General features: G+C 54.3%; 1 protein-coding gene and 1 long non-coding RNA gene across 5 annotated transcripts in view; one reads left to right on the top strand and one right to left on the bottom strand.

Moving 5' to 3' along the window:
- The window catches only part of LRRN2 (leucine rich repeat neuronal 2), a 61,552-nt gene extending 40,109 nt beyond the window's left edge, over positions 1-21,443 (top strand). For all 4 annotated transcript variants that reach the window (XM_070384552.1, XM_070384554.1, XM_070384553.1 and 1 more), the window contains one exon: positions 18,387-21,443. In XM_070384552.1, the coding sequence (XP_070240653.1) occupies positions 18,621-20,759 (2,139 nt within the window). In that variant the 5' untranslated portion in view covers positions 18,387-18,620 and the 3' untranslated portion in view covers positions 20,760-21,443. The remainder of the gene's footprint in view (positions 1-18,386) is intronic.
- Positions 2,205-25,267, bottom strand: part of LOC138991218 (uncharacterized) — a 37,859-nt gene continuing 14,796 nt past the window's right edge. Inside the window, exons 2-4 of the long non-coding RNA XR_011467177.1 lie at positions 10,452-10,557; positions 5,408-5,642; positions 2,205-2,345 (exon numbers count right to left, since the gene is read on the bottom strand). This is a non-coding gene — a long non-coding RNA (uncharacterized lncRNA). The remainder of the gene's footprint in view (positions 2,346-5,407; positions 5,643-10,451; positions 10,558-25,267) is intronic.

Here is a 25,267-nt window from a genome sequence, read left to right as displayed (position 1 = left end):
TTCTAGGAGATGGTGAAGGACAGGAAAGCCTGTTGTGCTGCAGTCCACGGGGTCACAAAGAGTCAGACATGACTAAGCGACTGAACAGCAACAATCTCACTGAATCCTCAATAACCCTGTGAGACATTATTCCCATTTTACAGATGTAGGAATTGACACTCAGAGAGGATAAGTAATTTGTTCAAGGTCACACAGTTAGGAAGAAGCAGAAGTAGGATTTGAGCTCAAATCTTTCCTATTCTGAAGGCTGTGTTCTCTCCATGCTGCTGTGTAAAGCGTTTGGTCCCAGCTTCCTGAGCCTGTTCTTCATCTAGCCCCCGGGGTTCTGGAGGGATTTATATGACTTTGATGCTGCCTTTGTCATTAGAAGGCTGTCACTGCGGTGACAGAGAACAGCAGATATGGAGCTGTCACCGCGGGGAAAAGGTGACAAGGAAGGCACTTCATCCCCGCCGCTCGATTGGAGGCAGCCACAGCATTGCCTGGGCAAAGTGTCCCTGTCACGGTTGTTCTGCTGTGTCCCCAGAGTTGTCCTAGACCCCTTCTTCAAGCTGGTGGGATCCAGGCCTCAAAATCCACTGCTGGTTTCTGAAGGACGAAGAGAATTTTATGGAAAGGGGCCAGTCCATCCTCTTCAGAACTGACCCAGGAATAGAGCAGTGGTCCTTAACATTTGGGGCCATAGATACCACTCAAGGAGAAACATACCCATATGCCCACACTCACGTGCACACACACGATTTCAGGTATTTGCCAGGCTCTTCAGTCCAGCTGTGAACTCGAGATTAAGCAGGCTTTCTCTCCGGAGATGCGGGGGACGTGTTTATGATAAACAGAGTTGCTGTCTGTGTTTACCCTTCTGACCTTTTCCTCGTCCTATGGCTCCTAGAGGAAGCAAAGGAAGTGTTGCTCAAATCCAGTAATTGCTTTTCAAGTGTGTCTTTGGGGAGGCGAAGCCACAGACTGCTTGAGAGTTTTGGCTTCTCTGTATTTAAATTGCCAAGGCCTTCACGTCTGTGAGGGCTGGGTGGGCTGCCTGGGCAGTTGGGAGTGGGCTCTGTGTCTAAAAGTCTGTCAGGATGCCGGCTCTCAGGACCTCGGGAACTCTCCTTGCCCTGAATTCCCTGAAGACTGCTCTGGAGGAGATAGCCGTTGCCACAAGGCTCTGAGGACCTGCTCCTCCCCCTCGGCCACCTCTGGACGTTCCTGTCCCTCCCTGGCGGGAAGCACGTGTGCTTGTAATAGAGCTGCCTAATCACTTGTTTAAACTAGGCATTTGGTGTGTAATGACTCCTGGCTGGGACCAGAAAAAGCCATCAGCCTTTCTCTGCAGGGACCAGACCTGCCGGCCGTGGCTCCATTGGCTGGAGGAGCGGGGGTCGTCCTCCCGAAGGCAGCGCCCCTGTGTTAGGAGCCCGGAGAGGGGGTCACCTTTCAAAGTTGGGCAAAGACGGCTGACACCCCACTTCCTTCCTCACCTGCTCACCTCCTGGGCACAGGGTGAGCCCAGAATGGGAAGGAGTGAGAAGGCAGGGCACCAGGGGTCATTTCCCAGCTCCGCTAGTAACCTGAGGGGGCAGCTTCTGGAACAGTCTCCTGTGCACCTGCCTTGCTGCCCAGCTGGAGCAGACAGGAAATCTGGCAGGGCCTGAGGCTTCCCAGGCTCGCGACTATGACTGGAAAGCCAGCAGGTTTGCTATTTGCCCAGAGTTTTGAGATCTGGGGAGAGAGACGCTGGAGAAATATAAGCCACAGCTGTGTTAATTATTATTATTTTTATCATTATTACAGAGAAGAATGTTCCCTTGTTAATTCCCTGGGAAAACGAGCTGGCACCACTCAGGCCTTGAGCCCAGGAGAGCAAGAAGTGGTAAAAGAAATAAAATAGGCTCTGTATCTGCTCCCCTCCGAGCTGGTTCACCTGGCCGGCTCTGCGCCTCTCCCTCACGCATGTGCACACACACAGACACACACGCACCCTCACATGTGTGCAGCCTGAGCTGCTCCAGCAGAAGGGAGGGGGCACAGCCCCTGGAGCACTTCTTCTTGTGTCAGTGGGAGAAAGCTGGCCATGCCACAGCAGAACTGTGTGGGAGTTGGGGAGAAGACGCTTGCTTCTGTTGTTCTGGAGGTTTCGGTCGAGGAGCACTGTGAACACCTCCACCATCCACAAGTGGGCTCCCTCGCGGCCTGGCACGTGGTGTGGTGAGGAGTCAGGGCCCAGCGTCACGGGCTGGACGTGTGTCGTGGCTTCTGCACGTGCCAGCTGTGGGGCCTGGGCGGTGGCTTCACTTCTCTGAGCCCCCGTTTCCCCTGCAGTGCATATACCTGCCACTCTCAGAGGGCTGTTCACATGGGTTAGAGAATAGAGAAACTTTAGGAGAGGCCCAGGACAGAGTAAGTGTTCATTAAATTGTACCTGCTAAAACTCAGAGAAGATGTTCTTATCCCATTTTACAAGTGATCTGGGGTTCAGGGAGGGGGTCCCCTAGTTGATGAGTGGTGGAGCTGCTGTTTCTTCGGGAGATTTCCTTGGGGGCAGAGTGGACCTGGGCCTCCCACCACAGCCAGCTCCATCACCCCTGGGCTGCACACACATGGCCACCCCTCTGGGGACTTCTCCAAGGGCTGACCTGGGCTGCAGCTGCACCCATTCTCTGCCAGGTGGGGGCAAGGGTGTGGAGGCAGAGGAGACCCCCAACCAGATGGCAGCATCAGGAGCTGGTGGGGGCAGAGAGAGGAATGATGGATGACCTGCAAGGTGGGAGGGGGCAAGGAGAGAGGGCAGTGGTGAGGAAAGAGGTGGAGGCTGGGAGAAGGCGGGGCCCACCGACTCCCAGGGAGCCCGTGGCCAGGCTGCGGCTCTGTTTGCTCAGACAGCTGGATGCCCTTCCAAGAGGAGCTTCCTCTTGGTAATAATAAAACATCCTTGAACTTGGTGGCAAATCTGGCCACTAAATTTACCTCTCAAATATAATGTGATTGTGAATTGTGACACATGAATTATATCCGAAAAGCATTATTTATATATAACTGTAATAATTATATATAACTAATAATTATATATAACTGTAATAATTATATATAACTAATAATTATATATAACTGTAATAATTATATATACTGCACATACATATATACTCACATGCATATGCATGTGCTTGCGTATATGTGTGTCTGTAATCACACAGTCGTGTCCAACTCTGCAGCCCTTTGGACTGTAGCCCTCCAGGCTCCTTTGTACACGGGATTCTCCAGGCAAGAATACTGGAGTGGGTTGCCATGCCCTTCTCCAGGAATCGAACCCACATCTCCTGCATTGCAGGTGGATTCTTTACCCACTGAGCCATTGGGGAAGCCCCCATGCATATATATAAGTTTATAAATATATAAAATGGGGTTGTTAAGACCACTGGTTCTTGCCCCTTCCTAGTTGTATGATCTCGAGACTGAGGTTGGAGGCCTGGCCCTGCAGCCCAGACTGCAGCCGGCAGGCTCTCTGCCGGGGCCTGGCGCTCGGGCCCGGGGGAACGGACAGTCACGGCCGGGGGCCCCTACGCTCAGTGAATGCATTCATGAAGCAGAAGGGGGGCCAGAAAGAAGCAAAGAAGAGGAAAGAAACCAGCAAATTCTCCTCTGTCCTCCCCCAGCTCTGCAGCTCCTGGGGGAACCGAGCTGCATAATACAATGGGATTTAATAAAATGCCTTTAACTCACAAAGTTTGTCTGCCGCCAGCTCCTTAATTAAATTGCCTAATGCTGCTTTGCGATGGCAGCACAGACTCCTGTGTTTAAAGAGCGTGGTGTTGCCATGGCGCTCTCCCGGCAGGGCCAGCCGGCCTGGAGGAGCATACAGATGAGGCAGGGGCATGGCCCTGCCCGCAGTGTCCACCACACCACACACACACACCAGACACGCCACATACACACACACCAGACACACACACACACCAAACACACACACTAGATGCACACACACACCAGACACACAGACACACACACACCACACACACAAACACACACCAGACACACAGACACATACACCACAGACACACACACCACATACACACACACCAGACGCACACACACACACCACATACACACACAGCAGACACACACACACACAAACACACACCACATACACACACACCAGGCACACACACACACATCAGACACACACACCACAGACACACACACACACCAGACACACACAGTCACCAGACACACACAGTCACCCACACACACACCACAGGCCTGGCCCTGCCCACAGTGTCTCCCCCCCCACACTCACACACACTACAGTATACCCTGGTGTTCCTGGGAGAGGTTTCAATCCCTGCCAAGAACGCTAGCCGAGGCTTTAGAAAGGGGAGACCTGGGGACACTGAGCAGAACAGAGCTGGCCTGCCTGCATGGCAGTGGTCATGGGCCCCGCCCTGGCACTTGGGCAGCCCCCCAGCCGCCCGCTCCCGTGGGCAGCCACTCCATCTCCCCTGGTGCCCACCCAAATACCCTTGTCTGTGTGTGCTGAGACCCAGGGAGGGCTGGGAAACACTGGTAGAGAGTCCGTGAGTCTGATGAGAAAAGGGTAGGATGTTTTTTCACACATGGAGGGTGGAGGAAAGAGACGCTCACTTGCTTATGGAATTTTCCATTAGGTGCAGTGCTTCTCAGCAAAACCAGTTGGGTATTTCCCCCTCTACTTTATTATGAAAAATTTTAAATATTGTATCACAGCAAAGTTGACAGAATTTAACAGTGAGCAGTCATATACCCACTACCTAGATTCTACCATTAACCTTGGATGACACTTGCTTTATCATATCTCCTCCCATCCATCAATCCATCTTATTTTTCCTGCATTTTAAAGTAAATTGCTGGTATTAGTACATTTTCCCTAAATGCTTCAACAACCATGGAGTTCAACTTTATTTTACAGATTTGTTTTTTATGTAAAATTTACATGCAAATAAATTCTGGGGAGTTTTCATTCCATGCCTGCATTGCACCCCCAGAGATTGGTTTAATTGGTCTGGAGTGAGATGCAGATATGAGTATATTTTAAAAGATCCTCATATGAATCTCTGGTGCAGCCAGACTTGAAAAACAGAGATAACAGGAGGCAAAGAGTGATCATTTTTATTCCCCCAAGGAGAATGCGAAGCTCTGGTTGCCTGTCCCCGTTTACACTCCCAGCCCCACTTCCCTTCCCCCGGTACTGTGTATGCATCACATGCCCACATTCATGCTGCTTTTAGGGTGTACATGTGAATCCACTCACGCTCATGTTAGCCTTACAGGGTCTCTTCATCTGTATTTCCCAATGGCAAAATCCATATCTCTTTCAGATGGTGTACAAGTCACAGAGGTGAACCCGAACAAATCTTAGGATGATCAGGGTACTTACGATGACCGGGATCGAGGCAGCGGGTGCAGGGATGATGATGCTACTGAAAGGTGTTCACAGTGATGCGTGGTGAAGACAGTGAGTGAGGGGTCCTGGGGTCACAGCTGAGGGCGACAACAGGGTGATGCTGATGGAGACGGTGTGCTGCAGGTGGGGTGACCACCAGCGTGGTGTCAACCCCAGGTGGCTGCTGCGTGGTGGCGACTGTCATGTGCTGCTGCGAATGTTCCCCTTCCTGTGAGGGCGTGCAAACAGATGCTCACTCACCACACTGATGCCCGTCTGGGAAGAATATTGGTCGTCGTATGGCAGGAAGGTTGGTCCCCCATTTGAGAACCCCACTGCTGCAAAGTGCAGCTCCTTCCAAAATGCTGAGAGGTCACCTGAGAGCCGCACCCCTGGAGCCCTGGACGAGGCCCTGACAGAGCAGCAGCCCCGCGGTCAGCCGCCCCGTTTCATTGTGCTTTAACAAGACGCAGCTCTAGCGTTAAGTGCGAGTGGATCATTAGGAAAATTTATTTAAGTTGACCAGCTCTGAGCAGCTGGACCTGGGATGCCAGCCATCTCATGATCGATAGAGATTTTATTTGCTGCCTGCGTGGTTTCCTGTTCGTTTCATGCCTGGTAAGCTTGAGTGAGGACAGAGGAAAAGGGCTCGGCTTCCTCCCTGAGGCAATAGGGGGCAAAAGTGTGCAAAGCCCAGCACTCCTGTCCCTCACCACAGCACTTAGCTGGCCCCCCTCTGCATTCTCCTGGGCTGCTGGGATGAGAACGAAGTTAGGATGCTAAGGTGTACTATTTTAAATATATACACATATATCAAATATATATCAACATATATATGTATAAGGAATTGATTTAGGAAAATATCTGGAAAGAAAGTGAAAGTGAAGTCGCTCAGTCGTATCCGACTCTTTGTGACCCCGTGGACTATAGCCCACCAGGCTTCTCTGTCCATGGGATTCTCCAGGCAAGAATACTGGAGTGGGTTGCCATTTCCTTCTCCAGGGGATCTTCCTGACCCAGAGATCGAACCCAGGTCTTCCGCATTGCGGGCAGATGCTTTAACCTCTGAGCCACCACGGAAGCCCCCACTTTAAATATATACGTATATATCAAATATATATCAACATATATATGTATAAGGAATTGATTTAGAAAAAATATCTTAATGTTGTCCAACCCTTTCATTTTACAGATAAGAAAACTAGGGCCAAGTGGGCAACAAATAGAATCCCTGTTGAGAACAACACTAAGAATCCCTTTCATGTATATAATATTGCTAATGAGGCAAAGACACCTCACACCTGTGATCTGATTTGATTTTTAAACCAGCCCTGTGAGCTGGCAAGGACCTTCCTGCCCATTTGACAGACAGCTCCTGAGTTATTCCCAGATTTTTTCCACTAGCAGTTAAGCCTAGATGGTATATCACAGCCCATAGCATATTTCACACTTATGTTTTCATTAGATCTAAACCAGATCTCTGGACAAAGAAGGCACTAGTCTTATCCCCATTTCTCGGAAGTGAAAACTGAGGCTCATGGAGATTAAGCATTTTGCCAAGCTTGTACAGTTAGTAAGTGGTAGAGTGACAGCCAGAACCTAGGATCCCAGCGTAAGTTTGCTGGGGCTGCCATATCAAAGTACTACAAAGTAGACTGGATGGCTTAACCAAGAGTAACTGAATCGCCTCGGGTTCTGGAGGCTGGAAACCTGAAATCGATATGTTGGCTGGGCGGCAGGGCGTAGTCTTTCTGCAGCCTGGAGGGGAGGTTCCCCCCCAGCCCCTGGTGCTGTCTTTGGCCGCTCAGAGCTGCAGCGCTTCATTTGCGTTCTTCATCACCTCATTGCATTCTCCCTGTGTCTCCGCGTCTGTGTCCAAGTTCACCTCTTCTTACAAGGACACCAGTATTGGATTAAGGCCCACTCTAAACTAATAATCGGAGAAGGCAATGGCACCCCACTCCAGTACTCTTGCCTGGAAAATCCCATGGACAGAGGAGCCTGCTAGGCTGCAGTCCATGGGGTCGCTAAGAGCTGGACATGACTGAGCAACTTCACTTTCACTTTCCACTTTCATGCATTGGAGAAAGAAATGGCAACCCACTCCAGTGTTCTTGCTTGGAGAATCCCAGGGACGGGGGAGCCTGATGGGCTACCATCTATGGGGTGGCACAGAGTCGGACACGACTGAAGTGACTTAGCAGCAGCAGCAGCAAACCTAATATAACCTCATCTTTACTTGATTACCTCTGCAAAGACCTTGTTTCCAAATTAAGGTCATATGCACAGGCTCTAGGAGTAGGTCTTCATTGCATCTTTTGTGGGGGACACAGTTCAATCCGTAAGGGTCCAGTGGACTTCTGCAATGCTGTTTGCATCCTGTGCTGCATCCCACCCATTTTCTCCTCCGTGGCTTCCTCTGCCAAGGACGAGGCACTCCCCTCTCCTCCAATGAAGAAAGTGGGGCTGGCTCGGATCGCTTTTCACCTTCCGCTCTTCCCAAACGATTACAGGCTACTAAGGTGGAATCGTGAAATAGAGGCAGGCTTTTTTGTCTTTTTTATTCCCAGACAGTAAAAATCATTAAGGCTTGCTCTTAATTAGTTTCATTTCGAAGCTTCTAAATATTGATTTAACCTACACTCCTTTGTACTTGCTGCAGTCACTGAATTATGCCTGATATTGATCATGGGATGGAAGCGTTTCCCTCCACCAGGCCCTGGGCCCTAGAAGCCAGTGGTCCCCCAGCAGGTCTGTGGGGCTCAGAAGGCATTGATGGGCTTGGAGGCAAGAAGCCCCTGCCAGGTTGGATAGGGCCTTCCTCTCCCAGAAGGGCTATTCAGCTTAGGCCAGGGGCCAGTGTCTTTCTCTTGGGCTGGCCCACGCTTGGGGGAATTTGATCAGCTGGAAACTTCCCATTCCTTTCCAGGCCTGAAAAGAGCTGGGCAGGGGCAGCTGGAGGAGGGTGCTGTGGGGTCAGGGTTTAGAGCGAGGGCATTGGCAGCTGCCAGACCTTGTTTGACTCCTAGTTTTACCAGCTGGATGTTCTTGGGTGAGGGACATATCCTCTCACATCTGTGAAATGGGGCTAGTAATCCCCTTATCTTCCTGTGGTTTTGAGCACTGAGTGTGAGCACTCATGTCAGAGCCCAGCCCAAGGCTGGCTGAGAGAGTCCTCAGTCAATGGCTACCATTATTAACATTGCTGTCCCTCTGGGATAATAAATCTGGATTTGGAAGCACACAGTGTCTTTTAGCTAAAAGCCGTGGCTTTCACTTGCTTGCTATATGATCCTGGGCAAGTCACTTAATATCCTTTCCATTAAAATGGGAGTGATGACATCTATGACCTTGCCAGCCTATTGTGAGACTCACACAGGATCGTGGAGGTGGAAGAATTTAAACTGCGAGGTGCAAACAGTCATAAGGGTATTGTTATTGATGGCTACAGGAGGCACTGCCTTCCATGCCCTCTGTCTGCGAAACATGTGCCTTCTGGCTCCAGCCTGCTGTTCCGTCTCTTCACACCACCTGCACTCTTGGAAACTAAGGGGGACCACTCAGTTCTTGAAGTTCTCTTCATCATTTTTGTCCCGGGACCTTTGTTTCTGGTGTCCCCAGTATGTAAAGAACATCTTTCATCATCTGTGCATCTGTTGACCTGTTGATTTAGACAACACTTCCCTGGGAGGTTTGTTTTTTTAAGAAACAAAAACAACTTTATTGGTACATTTCATACCTTCAGATCTACCCATTTTTTGTGCATGATTGAATGACTTCTGGAAATTTCCTCTGAATTTTTGCCCAGTGTCCCTCATGAGGCAGAATTGTGTGTTCTCCTCTGGACCGTGTCCATGTTGCCCTTGGTAGGTACTTCTGTGACAGCTCTTATCATGCTTTAGTAGAGTGGGGATTTTTTAAATCTGTGATCACACCTGCCCTCCCCGTGACCTTGTACCCCTAGCCACCCATAGTGCCAGCATACAGTCGCGACTCTATTAATGCCCATCGGGTAGAGAGTTTCCTTGTGGCCAGAGGTGCGAGGCGTCTGGAATACTCAACCCTGACCTAGCAGCATAATGATATGAAGCTCATCATATGCGGAGTTTTAATTAAGCATTCCTAGCTGGCATTGTTCTTGTTTACAGAATTCTAGGCTCAGCTGGGGGGCGCTTTAGAGATTATCCAGCCCAGCAGTTCTCCAACATGGAGCCCATCGGAGGCACCTGGAGGGTTTGCTCAAGCACAGATAACTAGGCCCCACCCTCCGATCCTGGAGGTCTGCGGTGGGCTGGAGAATCTGCACAGCTAACAAATTTCCAGGTGATGCCGATGGTGCCGGTCCAGGGACCTCAGCTTTAGAAGCGCTCTGTGGCCCAGCCCCCAGGTCACAGGTGAGGGGCCCGGACACATCCCCAGGCCAGTGAGGCCAGGGGCAAACCCAGTCCTCTCCTGCCCCGCGCCCTCTGCCACTTCCCGCGCTCTGACCTCTGCTCCTGCCCTGACTGCAGAGAAGCTGGATGCGGGCCCAGGTCACACAGGGCCTCTGACAAAGGCTCCAGTCAGGGCAGGACGAGGGGGTGCTGACTGAGGGCGGAAGCAGGGGATGGGGAGGGCCCCGGGAAGGGGCAGGCCCAGGCTGGGCAGGGCGGGCCTGGAGGAGGCCACGCGGACAGGCCGTGCTCACTGCGGTCGGTTGCGGGGGGCCCTCCGCAGGGCTCGGCTGCAGCCATCTGTCTCGCAGGCCTGCCCGAGACAGCTGACAGAGAGGGGAGGCGGTGAGCCCCACCGGGGCCGAGGCTCCTTCCGACGCGCCATTTATCTCGGAGCTTCATCTGGCAAACCTGCTGATGAAACGAGTCTCCTTTTCTCTCCGCCTCATCAATTTTCATTCTGATTTCATTTTCTTTTTCCGTTAGAAGAGCTTTGGCCCTTCTCCTTGTGTAACTGGTCTGTTCCCCACTGGCTCCGCGTCTTTCTCCTCAGCCCCGAGCCCGCCCCCCAGGCACCCCTCCCCGCGCACCCCCGCTGTGCTCACCTTGGTGCTTCTCTCCCCCTTAGTTCTGGGCACAGGGGTCACAGAGTTGCCCTCGAGGGGCTCACAGTCTGACACAGGAGCTGAGCATCATGCTGGATGTGGGTTCCTCGATGAGAGAAGGAGCAAGGGATTAATTAGCTGGGGGCGGGGTGGTAATGGAAGACTTGAGAGAAGGACAGTGTGAGAGAGGCCGCGGAGAATTCCCAGGGTACACGAGCGGCGACAGGGACTTCTGGGCAAGGCCCCTGCATGTGCAGAAGCAGGGGAGCAGGAAGGCGCATTGCTTGCCGTTCTCTGAAGCCTCCCCCTCCTTCCGCCTGCACCTGGCTCCCAGGGACCCACTGCGTCTTAAGGGCTGCTGAAATGCTGCCCAGCACCCCCGGCTGCTTCTAGGAAGGGCAGGGGCAATTACAGGGAGGGAGCGGGAGAGGCTGAAGGTTGGCGCTTGGCCTTGGCTGCCCCTTGGGCTGGCGGCCAGTGCAGACGGTCTGTGGGCTGCAGTCACACTGGGACACTTGCAGCGCTGCTAGGAAGGGCCCTCTCGACCCTTCCAAGGAGCACCTGGGCAAATGGAGGCGCTGCTCACCTAAGCCAAGGAGAGTGAACTGTTTGTTGGGTGAGACTGTCAGACATTGGTGATCTGGACTGAGTTCCAGAGCCTTCTAGAGTCCTGAAGACTAGAAACAGAACCCTGATTGGAAGCCGCAGGGAGTGCTTAGAGTTGACCCAGGAGAGGGCAGCTCCACCAAGAAGGAGTGTCAGCCTGAGATGGAAGGGCTCCTGGGAAGGGCTGCCCAAACTGGGAGGCACACATCCACGGGCAAGCCGTCCGGGGCGGGCCTGGTGTGGGGGCGGCCTGGAAGCTGGAGACTGTGCCCCAGACAAACCCAGGGAGATGGAAGTGGAAGAGGGCTCCACTGAATGCCGGGCGCTTGGCAGGCATCACCTCTGTCAGATTTCCCCCATGAGGGAGGTCTCTCCCCAGCTACCGAGGAGCAGCCTGAGTAGGGATACTCAAGGTCACCAGGAGTCAGGTACAGACTGACTCCAAAGCCCTCTTTTGAATGGCTGACCTAATCTAAGGCCCCCGAGAGTCCAAAGCCAGTCCAGAGACCTGGAGATGCAGATATTTCTTTCTGGAAACAAATCCCTTCCCTCCCAAGCCAGGAAAAGGTTTTTACTGGAACAGTGACTCCTCTCACTGCAAAGTGGAAGAGAGGGCAAAGGTGGATGGGAAGACCTCATCCTTTCCCCAAGAGATGCCCCCCATTTTTATCCCTGATCTCCTCCAGTCTCCCCAGTATCTTCTACTCTTGGAACAGCTTCTGGTACCAGAATCATGGAAGCAGAAAGGGCTGGTGTGTGAGGCACAGCCGGGTTCCCACTCAGGCCCATCCACATCCGAGCTGTGGGACCTAGGTCTGATCCCTGGGCTCCACTGAGTTGAAGTTTCTCTTCTAAAAAGTACCCATTTACAGGGATGTTGGAAGGATAGGATAAGGTATGTAAAGGGCCAACAAATAGAAATCTGGCATATACAAAGCACTCAGGAATGTATCTTCCCTCTGACACTGATTTATATCATCCTTCCTGCGGCGTCAACAAGAGTTGAAGGGACTCACCTCAGTCAGAGAGGCCCTGCAGACTCATCATTTCCAAGCTTTTATAGCTGCGACTCAAGGGCAAAAATGCATGATTTTGCATCATATCTGACTGTGTACAAGTGTGTGTGTGTATAAAACAGAAAGAAAAACGTTTCTTAAAACATTGCTTCCTCTAGCTACATACCACACATTCTATTGTCTATTTCATTTTTTAATGCACATTGTTATCCACTTTAAACTGTTTTCATGACCCACTAATGGGTTGCCGCTCATAGTTCATGGTTGTAAACACCTCCCACCCTCTGCACTGCCCTAGGTTCTGAGAAGATAAAAATCAGTACCAAACCATTCCTTCCTCCAGGAACTTGCATCCTGGTTGAGGAAACAGGCTCACTGAATGGCAGTAAGACAGATGCTGTTACAGTGGAGGTTTGTTCCGGGTTCCAGGGGCTGCAGTGGGCATGACCACCTTTCTCGGAGGGACTCTGGGAACATGTCACAAGGAGGTGGCATTTGGGATGGGTTTTTAATGACTGGAGAGGAGTTTGACAGTTGAAGTTGGGGAGAGGTTTTGCCGGTTGAGTGCGAGGCCTGAGGAAGGGAAGGAAATAGCAGGTCTAGTCTGGGGGGAGCATGAGGTGTTTGGGAACAAGAGGGTCACTCAGGGCTGAGAAGGAGACACCAAAAGAGGCTATCATAAGAGTCAAGACAAGCGATGAGAAGGGATCGTAAGCATGCGCACTGCGGAGGGCAGTGTGAGGCGGGAGAGGGTCACGGTGGCGATTTCCAGTCTTGGAGACTGGTGGGTGCTGGTGCTGCCTGAGCAGGTTTGCTGGGAGATGTTGGGCTTGGGGCCCATCGAGTGAGAGGAGCCTCTGAAATGGGTAGGTGCAGGGGCCCGGGGCAGTGAGAAGGAGTCTGGTCTGGGCCTCTCTTCTCTGGCTGCTCCCCTGCTTGTCCCCTTGCCTGCTGCCGCAGACTCTGTCATCAGAATATCTATAGATCTGGTAGCAGAAAGCAGCCAGCAGTGCTGCCCCAGGAGGAGGCCAAGGCCCAGCAGGGCTTTGGGGAAGAGCTGCCAGGGGTGTGTGGGGCCAGGAGGTCATCCTGCCTTTGCCTCGAGGCAGCATAGCACTCACGGGTTCAGGTCATAGGGTTCCAACCCGAGGGGGGACCCTAAGATGTAGGACTGTAGATCAAGAAAGAGAAATACAGGCATCTCCCTTCTTGGAGATCACTTATTAAGAATGAGACCCTGAGAAGCTATAGTCACTGTGAAGCAGGAGGATGAATTAAGTGAATTTCAAGTCTGAGGTTCTGGAGTTCCCTAGAGCCTGACTCAATATTTCCAGAGCCGTGGTTTCGAGTTGTGATGGGGAAGGAAGGGAAATTCTGTGCTTAAAAGATGAAGTTGACTGATGGTGACAGAAACAGGGGGACAATGGCTACTCCAGGTGGGAGCTGGACATTGACTGGGAAACATCGCACAGGAACCTCAGGAGGGCTTGGAAGTATTTGTTTCTTGTTCAAGGGGTGGTTATATTGGTATCTACTAATGTAGAAATTCATCAAGCTGCACACTTGGGATTTGTGCCATTTATGTGCTCTCTTATTATACCTGAATAAGAGAAAGGAAAAGTTAACTACAAAAGGTAAGAGTTGAGAAGTAGGAGCTAAGATGGGGGGAGAGGCAATGGGGAAGGGGGCCATGAGGGCCACGAACAGGCACGTCCTAGACCTCGATCCGGGGTCCTCACAGCAGCTCTGTGAGAGGGTCTCATCCTCACCTCCCGGCCCGGGGCGCTGACTTTGCCCAAGGTCACACAGTGAGCGGCAGAGCCAAACTCAAAACTGATCGCAGAGGCCGGCTTCCTTCTGCTTCACCACTCCTCCTTTGCATAAGTTATTTATGGAATTCAGACTCTGGAAGACTAGATAAACGCTGAGGTCTCCTGCAGCCCTGAGGTCCTGGTTGTCTGTGATTAAATGGGAGGCGGGAGCGAGGGCCATGCTCCCCTCCCAGGAGGAGCTCTCAGGGGCCAGGTGTACAGATGGAGCGCTGCCCGCCCCCCGCCCCTCGTGTCCCCCCACCCAGAGCTTATCTGCCAGTGAGGAGGCCGGAGTTTATCAACGCTACACTCAATTATGCTGCCCATCTGTCTCTGCAGCTCAGGGGGCCCTGGCACTGAAGCTGCAGTGAAGGCCAGGCCATCGATCATTGCCTGGTGCTCCTCCCTCCTGAGGGCTCCCAGCCCAGGGGGGCTGGGCTGCAAGGAGGGGAGGGGGATAGATCCACTCTGCACCCACGGCTGTCTGGAGGAGCATCGCTGTCTGCTGGCAGGAGCCCCCAGCTGTGCTGGGCCAGAGAAACGGGAGAGGGGCCGCTCTGCCCCTGACGCCAGCTTCTCCAGAATTCTTCATTCGGTGCTTTGCCAAGGATCGTGGTTCAGTGGGAAGTGTCTGGAGTCCATTCCATACTCTCTGCTAGGTCCAGAGCAGCTGCCTGGAAGAGGGGGTCCGTCAGAGCTCACAGAGCCAGCTTTTCCAAAAGAAGCTTTGCTCCTCTCTTCTCTTGGGCTAGACCCCCCATGTCCCCCTCACTGAAGGCCAAGGCTGCAGAGGTCTGCACACAGCAGCCCCCAGCCCCCAGTCCAGAGGCAGACTGAGGTCTGTGCCACCACACAGAGGAGCAGGGGCTTCTCTGTGTGTCCCCAGGGGAGTCCCTGTAGATAGGAATCAAGGCATGGTGCCCGAGGGCCCCCTCAGGTCGCTGTTGGGGAGGAGAGGTAGAGGGTCAGGTCGTCCCTGAGGGGCTGGCCACTGAGGCAGGCTTGCTGGGCCACCAGGCCGGCCAGCATCGGTCTGCCAGGCAGTGAGCCGTGGGCCGGGGAGGCAGGCTATGGAGTCAGAGACCTGGGTTTGAATTCTGACCCCACCACGTCAGAAGCCATGTACCCTCCGACATGTCACTTAACCTCTAGGTGCCTCAGTTGCTCCTGCTGCAGAGACTAAATAATCTCTTCCTTCTCTACCTGCACACAGGATTGATAGGAGCATTACATACTTCACTCTTTGTATCCACTCACCAGTACCCTCTGCCAGTCCTACACTTGGCACCATGGGGACACAAAAACATGCACGACACGGCCCCTGCCACCAAGAGCCCGAAATCCAGCTCTCGGGGAAAGCATACACATGATAATCTGAACTCTTGCTCACCCGGGGAGATTATAGATAAAAGACAATTAGCTTTCTCTGCAGCTCCTGCAGAAACTGCTAATCAAGCCTGCATGAGTGGGCCATGTGCAAGACAGCCTTAAGTGGTGATGGCAGGTGAGTGGGCAGCTCTGAGTTCTATCCTGGAAGCTCAGCAGCGGTGGGGAGGACTTGTCTAGGCCTTTGCCAAGCATCGGGGCCAGAGGTGCATGTGAACGTGAGGCATCCAGCCACTCCCCCTCTCTAGATGCCGGCTCTCACCCCAGCCCAGCCACAGGGGCAAGGAGGTGGGTGAGCCTGGGGTAGAGGGAAAGGCATGTCTCTGAACATTTTAAATGAGCTTTTAAGTGGCTTCTCCATGCCCTTCACACCATTGTGCATCAGCAGAAAGAGGCTCTGGGACAGAGGCGCTGGAGAGGAGCCTGGGACTCGGTCAGGGCCTCAGGGCCCTCTCCACCCACTGCAGCCTTCTCTTCCCTCACGAGCTGTCTTGGGCTCTCCTAATCATTTTACATTTTTGGTCCTGCCAGAGTGGCACTCTTAAAGGTGTGGCATTTGGTTCTGCCCCCAGCTCCCCACCCCACCTGGGGATGACACTGGGCCCACAGTGGGCAAGCTTCATAGGGACTGGTTAAGTCCTAGGATCCAACTTCTCTCCCCCCTGAGAAGTCCTGGAGCTGGGGTGCCTCCCCATCCTGGGGGATGCGGAGAACTAAGACTTCCTGAGCTCTGTGTGCACCACACCCAGCTCCTTCAATCCTAATGACGAGCTCATTCTACACTAAGGAACAGATGCTCAGAATAGTCAACAGCTTTTCCCTAAGTGCTCTGGTAGGAAGTGGTAAGTAACAGTAAGATCTGTTTGCTGTCAGGCCTGGGCAAGAAGCAGAGGCCTCTGGTGTGCCCGTGAGGCAGGACCACAGTCTTAGCCCCACGACAGGGACAGCCCTGCTTCCTCTGCACCACACAGCACACTACAGAGTCCTCACCCCTCCTCCTGACCTCCACTCACCGGCCTGGGCGGCTGACAGAGTCCTCACCCCTCGTCCCGACCGCCACTCACCGGCCTGGGCGGCTGAGGTCCCCCGGCTCCCCTCTGCACGTGGATGGAGGTGTGCATGCTTTTGTACATGTGTGTTTGTTTGCCCTGAGTTTTATGTGTCAGTGTACACACACCCCCCACGCAAAACCTCTGTGCATTTTAAGTCATGTTGTTTTTCCCACCTTCAGAAATAGCTGCAGAGGAAGGTGGGAAGTAGTCGAATGTAAACAGGCATGCCGCTCCCCTGCTCAGAGGAGGCCTCCAATTGCTCCCCTCCCAGCCCCAGCATCCTGGAAGTGGGAGGAGGAAGCCAAAGAGCGCCTCTGGCCGACTGAGAGGCACCTGCCTGGAAGGTGATGGGAGACACAGCTCCCAGCTTCTCATAGCTCCCTGGCAAGTAGTCATCTCCTCAGGGGACACAAATGGGCACCCAGCCTGCTGCTGCAGCGGCCAGGGCAGCTCAGGGTGCCCAGGATTGGGTCGGGCCAGATGTGGGGCAGAGAAGGACAGTGTAAAAGGCACACCCTCTGGATTCCTGGCTCTTGCCACTTGCCAGCTGTGTGGCTTGAGCCAAACTCTTCAACCATCTCTGAACCTCAGTTTCTTCATCTGGAAACTGGAAGTATTAATGCATATCTTATAGAATCTTTATGATGGTTAAGTGAAATAAGACACGCACAGCCTTGGGTCCTGGCAAACTGCAGGTGTTTAGTAACCGTGTGCTCCCCTGACGCCTGCAGCTGGAAAACTACCCAGTCAGACCTTCACTTGGGAGTCAGATGAGGTCAGATGAGGCTTGGAGGCGTCCTCTAGTTCCCCATATTGGTTCTAGGCCAAGGCTGGACTTGCATCAAGGGTGATGCAGCCGGGCCCTGGGTTCCAGAGAATCTAGACTGGATTGTCCATGCCTGCGAAGGACAGCAGTCGCTGAGATTCTAAATGGGAGTAGGAGTAAGGACCCAGCCTCCTGGGGAAAGGAGCCCTGGGACCACAGAGACTGATTTATATGATAAACCCTCTCTGGGCCCCTGCCCTGGGATGTAAGCATGATGATGAATGACACAGGTTCCCAGCTGGAGAGACATTTCCACATGATGTGATCAGGTCTGTGACAGAAGAAAGCAGAGGGCAGTGGGAGAGCAGGAGCCAGGCCCTTAGCCTTCCAAGGGTGCAGAGGGTGAGAAGCAGCTTTCTGTAGGAGGTGACTGGCCTTAGGCTGAGTTTTCAAGAACAAGTGGAAGTTGTCTGGGACACCATGAGAAGGTGAATGTCGAGGGTAACTTTGGCCCAGAATATTGCCTGCAGTGAGTCAGTACAGTGGCCAAAGCTAGGAGAATGGGCAGAGGCCAGATCACCTAAGGTCTTACCTGCAGGACTGAAGAGCTCAGACCCAGGCTTAAACCCACCTCCTCCTCCTAGCAGCTTGGCCAGGGTGCTGGGGAAGGGAAAGCCCCTACCTCCAGGTAGGAAAGTTGGCAAAAAAGAAAGCCGACCTCCATCCCAGGAGAGCCTAAGCAGACCCCAGACGACCACCCCACTGCCCCAGCCGGTCTGGGCACAGGGTTGGGGCCCACTGCCTTTCAACTTTCAAAGTCTTAGGAGCTTACCCTGGAATTGAGAAGCCACATTTGGTTCTGCGACCTTCTACCCACACTGTGCAGAGAGATGTCTGAAAACTGTCACTTTATTTCCCATTTACTCAGTGAGCCGAGGAGAGAGGGAGGAGAGAAGAGAGGCAGGCCGGAGAGTCTATTTCTCGTCTCTCTGGGCTCAGAAGGGCTCTGAAGATGACAGCAATTCCAGCCACTCCCTCTCCTTCACACGCACACACCTTCCCCGAGTTATCCCCGGAGCGTCCAAGGCTCAATCTCTTGCTGCTTCCCTGAGGACTCCCAGTCCCTCCCCCAGCAGATGGGAGAAAAGGACAACAAAGCTGAAGGGCTGTAGGATGGAGCGCAGGAGCCCTGGCTCATCTTGTCCTTTGGCCTCTTGAGTCTAATGCGGGAGACGTGGGAGGAGGGGGTAGATTCGGATCCTTTGAACCCTCCTTAACTCTGCGTCCTCTCCTTCCAGGCTGCCCTGACGGGGCATGGTGACGAGTGAGCAGACCCGGCACCAGGATGGAGCGCTGTTCCCAGGAGGGCAGGAAATGGTGCCTTCCCGTTCCCGTTCCCGCATAGAATGACTGCCCTGGGGGGGTGGTTCCCTGGGTCCTGGCCGGGCTGCTGACCTTCAGCCTTCGAGCCGCCAAGAGCACTGGGACTCCAGACTTTTCTTGTGGATGGTCCCCTGCCCTGCAGCTCCACCATGAGGCTCCTCGTGGCCCCCCTTTTGCTAGCGTGGGTGGCTGGTGCCACTGCCACAGTGCCCGTGGTACCTTGGCACGTGCCCTGCCCCCCAGGGTGTGCCTGCCAGATCCGGCCCTGGTATACCCCCCGATCGTCCTACCGCGAGGCCACCACCGTGGACTGCAATGACCTATTCCTGACGGCGGTCCCCCCAGCACTGCCCGCAGGCACACAGACCCTGCTTCTGCAGAGCAACAGCATCGTCCGCGTGGACCAGAGTGAACTGGGCTACCTGGCCAATCTCACGGAGCTGGACCTGTCCCAGAACAGCTTTTCAGACCCCCGAGACTGTGATCTCCGTGCCCTGCCCCAGCTGCTGAGCCTGCACCTGGAGGAGAACCAGCTGACCCGGCTGGAGGACCACAGCTTCGCGGGGCTGGCCAGCCTGCAGGAGCTCTATCTCAACCACAACCAGCTCTACCGCATCGCCCCCAGGGCTTTCGCGGGGCTCAGCAACCTCCTACGGCTACATCTCAACTCCAACCTGCTGCGGGCCGTTGACAACCGCTGGTTCGAGATGCTGCCCAGCCTGGAGATCCTCATGATTGGCGGCAACAAGGTGGATGCCATCCTGGACATGAACTTCCGGCCCCTGGCCAACCTGCGCAGCCTGGTGCTCGCGGGCATGAACCTGCGGGAGATCTCTGACTATGCCCTGGAGGGGCTGCAAAGCCTCGAGAGCCTCTCCTTCTACGACAACCGGCTGGCCCGTGTGCCCCGGCGGGCGCTGGAGCAGGTGCCGGGGCTCAAGTTCCTAGACCTGAACAAGAACCCACTCCAGCGGGTGGGGCCCGGGGACTTTGCCAACATGTTGCACCTCAAGGAGCTGGGGCTGAACAACATGGAGGAACTGGTCTCCATCGACAAATTTGCCCTGGTCAACCTCCCCGAGCTGACCAAGCTGGACATCACCAACAACCCTCGGCTCTCGTTCATCCACCCCCGAGCCTTCCGCCACCTGCCCCAGATGGAGACCCTCATGCTCAACAACAATGCTCTCAGTGCCTTGCACCAGCAGACCGTGGAGTCCCTGCCCAACCTGCAGGAGGTGGGTCTCCATGGCAACCCCATCCGCTGCGACTGTGTCATCCGCTGGGCTAACGCCACCAGCACCCGCGTCCGCTTCATCGAGCCCCAGTCCACGCTGTGTGCCGAGCCCCCGGACCTTCAGCGCCTCCCAGTGCGGGAGGTGGCCTTCCGGGAGATGACGGACCACTGCCTGCCCCTCATCTCCCCCCGCAGCTTCCCCCCGCGCCTCCAGGTGGCCAGCGGAGACAGCCTGCTGCTGCACTGCCGGGCGCTGGCGGAGCCCGAGCCCGAGATCTACTGGGTGACTCCCGCTGGGGTTAGGCTGACGGCCGCCTGGGCGGGCCGCAAGTACCGGGTGTACCCCGAGGGGACACTGGAGCTGCGGAGAGTGACAGCGCAAGAAGCAGGGCTGTACACCTGTGTGGCCCAGAACCTGGTTGGGGCCGACACGAAGACGGTTAGTGTGGTTGTCGGCCGGGCCCCGCTGCAACGCGGCAGAGACGAGGCGTGGGGGCTGGAGCTCCGGGTTCAGGAGACCCACCCCTACCACATCCTGCTGTCTTGGGTCTCCCCACCCAACACAGTCTCCACCAACCTCACCTGGGCCAGCGCCTCCACCCTCCGGGGCCACAGGGCCACCGCGCTGGCCCGCCTGCCACGGGGCACCCACAGCTACAACATCACGCGCCTCCTTCAGGCCACGGAGTACTGGGCCTGCCTGCAGGTGGCCTTCGCGGATGCCCACACCCAGTTGGCCTGTGTGTGGGCCAGGACTACAGAGGCCGCCCCTTGCCGCAGAGGCTTAGGGGACCGGCCCGGGCTCATAGCCATCCTGGCTCTCGCCGTCCTCCTGCTGGCAGCCGGGCTGGCAGCCCAGCTTGGCGCCGGCCAGCCCAGGCAGAGCGTGGGTGGGCGGCCCCTGCTCCCAGTCTGGGCTTTCTGGGGCTGGAGCGCCCCTTCTGCCCGGGTGGTCTCGGCACCCCTCGTCCTGCACTGGAATCCAGGGAGGAAGTGGCCCAGGTCCTCCGAAGGGGAGACTCGGTCCCCGCCACCGTCACAGAATTCCTGAAGCTCAGCCTGTTCTCGGCAGTAGAGAAATAACTCGGACTACTTTTCACCAAGAGGGAAGCAATCTGGGCCAGACGCCCCGCCAGGAAATTGACCTGGACCCACGTGCTTGAGGCCTGGCAGCTGAACCGAGACAACCAGCTTCCAGCCCCAGGGGGTGCCCCGCAGCCTCCAGGAGCCGCCCTCACCTTCTGGGGGCGCCTCTGCTGCCATTCTGAGGAGCAGCTCCAAGGAGCAGGAAGGACTCTGGCTAGAGCCGCCTGCCTCCCCAGTTGGCTTTGTGCCCAGAGAGCCCTGGGCCTCTGCCTGGATGTCCCCTGCCTGCATCCCCAGGGCCCACAGGAGGCACCCCCTCCTCTTTGTCTCTGTGCAGTCTCAGTTGCTTGCTGTTTCCCCCACCCTGGGCAAGGGCTGAAGGCCTCTCCTCCCCACCGTGGGGGCAGCTGCTCCCCACGTGGCCCCGCCCCGGCCTCGCTGGATTGGAAGGACGCGTGGAAGAGGGATGCCCAGGAACGGCTCTGCCCGGCAGCCGGCTCGCACTGACAGTGACTTTCTGTAGGCAATTTTGTACCTTCGTGGAGAAACATGTCACTTCCCCTCAACTCAGTTTTGCTCCTGTTTTGTAAAAAATAAAAATAAATAAGAATAACAACAATAAGGGGAGAGGAAGGGAACAAAAGACGAGTGATCATTCAAATACTGAGTGTGACTACAGAACTCTCAGTTCTGAATCCCTTTGGAGCCTGAGGGTGACAGGAGGGCTGGGGGGATGAGGGAGCTGGGGGAGCTTGGAGCTAGAGGCGCAGTTTGCCCTGCAGGTTTGGAGTCTGACATGCAGGCACCTCCAGACTGCTCCCCAGAGAGCCCTGTTACTGAGCAGGAGATCTGGGGATGGTGTGCAGGAGAGGCTGACAGGAGAGGAAAGAAGAGGAGACATGGAGTGAGAGGGAGAGAAAAATGGAGAAGAGTCTGGAGATGGCGACAGTGGAAATTTCCATCACCACACACTGTTACCCCTTCCTTTTCTGTGATAAGCAATTAACATGCCAGTACATAGGAAGCACTTCCCAGCCTATTTCTAATTAAACAAACCCAAGAGGCAGAGTCACACAGAGAATTTCAAATCAAGACAGCAAGGACTTTGGCTCACTGGAGTAGGAGGGGTCTGGGGGGGGTGATGGAGGGTCTGAGGAGGGTAGGGCTGTGGGAGACTGTAGCATCTATCTTTCCAGTCCATTTCAGTATAATTTGCAATGAGCCAGGTTTGCTTTTGCAGTTTTTTTTTTAATGGATCAACTTCTTAGGACCAAATGTGAAGAGAAACATCTGTTGGAAAAGCAGAAGAGCCGAGGGGAGGGGGCTGCCGTGGCCAGCCAGTGGGGGTTCCAGAGCAAGAGGCTGCCAGACAACAGCTCTTGTTTCTGAGACGGGTCTCTTGAGATGGAAAAGAAGCCACATGTGAACCTGAGGACTCCAATGTTACAGACACAGTTAGCAGACATGAAGGAAGTGGGCTTTAAGTCACCCTCAAGGTTGCAAATGTAGATGCAAGGAAGCCAGACCAGTAGCCGGAGCTTCCGACCCCACGGACCCAAGAAAGAGAGCCCTCACCCAAGTCAGAGGGTGATGCCCCTCTCCCAGTGAACACAAAGACAGTAGGGTTCTCTGAAGACCTTCAGCAAAAAGCCAGGTTACAAGACTTCTTCCTCTTGGACAGAAGGGTTCTCACACACCAGCCTGCATCAGTCACCTGAGGGCCGGGTCAGCACGGAGGCTGGTCCCACCCCCAGAGCTTCTGATCCAGGTCTGAGTGGGACCTGAGAGTGTGCATGTTTAACAAGCTTTCAGGTGATACTGATACTGCTGGTCTGGGGACCACACCTGGAGAACCACGGAGCTCCAACCTGGGGTGGCTGCAATGTTTTGCTTCCTCTAGGTCCGTTTTGTTTTTTCCTAGACAGTGGTATAGGTTATGGCCCTGTGAGAGGGTTGCAGGGTAGGGGGGGCTGGAGGCTGGTCCATTGGCTCCTCTCCCCTCTACTGCAGGGCTGCTCAGCCCCGTTTCAAAAGGACAGCCCCTTGCCCTGAGTCAGCAGGCTCCACCCACATGTGCTCTTTCCCATGCGCAACTTACATGTTCTTAGGGGAAAGTGAAAAGAAAAGTCGCTCAGTCATGTCCAACTCTTTGCGACCCCATGGACTATACAGTCCATGGAATTCTCCAGGCCAGAATACTGGAGTGGGTAGCCTTTCCCTTCTCCAGCAGATCTTCCCAACCCAGGGATCGAACCCAGGTCTCCTGTTTTGCAGGTGGATTCTTTACCAGCTGAGCCACAATGGAAGCCCTCTTTAGGGGAGGGAGCTGGGAAAGCTTTAGGACCATCATAGCCAAGTTCGGGGCAGCCTATTCACTGCTGGTGAGGGTTCATCCTCTATGATCCAGAAGCTCCGTGGGGAAGAGGCAGGGCAGGACCTGCATTGATCTCGGAAAACTGAAGTCAGAAGTCAACACCTCCTCTGTCTAGGATGAAGGGCAGGTGCTACCTTCTGGACGGGCCCACATGGCAAGGAGAATCCAGGTGCAGGTCCTTTATATAAGCACCCAGAGCCCTGTGAGCCCTGCAGCCATCTCCCAGCAACACCTCCTTTGCCACCTCAGAACTCCCACCCAGAACGCCTCTAAGAGCTCAGGCTCAATCATAACAACCCCAAAAGTGACCCCAGCACACCTCAGATCCTGCAAGTGCAAATGCTTGTAAAGGTGCCTGGGGTTGGAGGGTGAAAGGCTGGAAGATGAAAAACATCTTTGCTACTTTCCTTTCCCAAAGACTCCTGAGTTACAGGCAGGGAGCCCTGAGGGAAAGGGGTGCTGCTCTGGCTCCATGTCCTCGGGAGTTCCCTGCACTGAGTCCTTGAAAGTGATCCCTTCTTCTGGGGGGAAAGGCATTATGGTGATTTAACCCGGTCTCAACTGAATTCCCTGGTCCTGAGCATGTGGCTGCCTCCAGAGAAGTTAGGTGAGCTGGGGAAGGATGGTGGTGAGCGGCCTCTTTTCTCCTGGAAAGAGAGCTGATGCTGCCAGGCTGAAGCCAGCTGTGAAGGGGAGGGATAGACACTTTGGGGTTGCCGTGTCCCGGAATAGCTAGAAACTGATCAAATGAGAGCCTCTACCCTGGTACAGAGCCGGGCACGTGGCTCAGGTGTGTTGCGACCAAGTGGGAGAACAGTGGGACTCACGCCCTGTATCTCTATTAATTCAACCTAAGTGCCATTCAAAGTCTTAGCTTTCCAACTAGACTGGGTGTGTGGGCAACAAAACATGCTGGGGTTAAGACAAACAGAGCAGCTATTTAGCCTGGTCTCTTCTGGATATTTAAGATTGCTTTTTAAAAAATGCTAAATAGGAAGCAGTATTTGTCACTGTTTGAATTTCAGGTTGTTACATTGGGCCTATCATTTCCATCTATTGAGATGATTTCCAAAGCCAGCTCAGACTTGCTGACTTGTCCCTGGCTAGGACACGCCTCTGCAGGATCCAACCTTGTCTCTCTGTCCTCATCTGCGGCCCAGGTGGTGAAGATGCAGAGGCCAGGATGTGGTTCTGTGGCTCACCACAGCGGCCTTCCCACTGCATGGACCCATCCACCAACACATCTGAGATGCTCAGCCACCTACAAACCACTTAAACCCACCCTCTTGCAGCCCACGTCCCTGCATTCTCCCACGAGACCGACTTCATGGGAGGCTCTGCCAACACAAGGATAGAGTGAGTGTAAGGCAGTGCTGCAAGCCCTCAGACCAGTCCCCATGCTCAGGAGTCAGTGAGCCGGGCTGACCTAGCGTAGCATGACCAACTGGGTCTTTCCTGGCCTCAGCACTGAAAGTCCCTTGTTTCAGAAACTCTCTGTGCTGGGAAAACTGGGATGGTTGGTCATGCTGGTCTAGTGACCTCTTTCTCAGCCTACCAGCCACCTTCTTTTCTGCTGTTCTCCTTTCTGCCTTCCCATCAACGAACATTTAATGAACATGACTATGCAGTTGACACAGTTCGAGCAACTGGGGATGCAGATAAACTCTCAGAGTCCATAAACCTTGCATTTTAGTGAGTGAAGAAAGTTGATGAACAGGACAGATAAGTAAGGATATGTAGCCTTTTGGGTAGTAGCAAATACCATGGAGAAAAGCTTGAGTCAGGGAGGAGGGTGAATTGGGGTGGGGACGTTACATTGGAGGGCTCAGGAAAGGCCTTGCTGAGAAGCTGACGTTTGAGCAACACTTTGGGGGAGGGAACCAACCAGTTATCTTGGAGGAAGAGTGGTCCCAAGGGAGAAGGCAGGCAGGAAGCGCAGAGCAAGGAGGAGGGCGGAGGGAGAGGAACTGTGAGCCCTGAGGGAAGGGAATAGCCTGGGGGTGGGGCCGGGCCTTGTAAGCTCCTGTGAAGACTCAAAGTTTTCCTTCCAGTGAGAGGGGAGACACTGGACGGAGCTGAGCAGACGTGGCCGGATTTGA

This window comes from Bos mutus, chromosome 16 (genome assembly GCF_027580195.1).
Source record: "Bos mutus isolate GX-2022 chromosome 16, NWIPB_WYAK_1.1, whole genome shotgun sequence".
Classification (NCBI taxonomy): domain Eukaryota; kingdom Metazoa; phylum Chordata; class Mammalia; order Artiodactyla; family Bovidae; genus Bos; species Bos mutus.
This window is presented reverse-complemented; position numbering and strand designations above follow the sequence as displayed.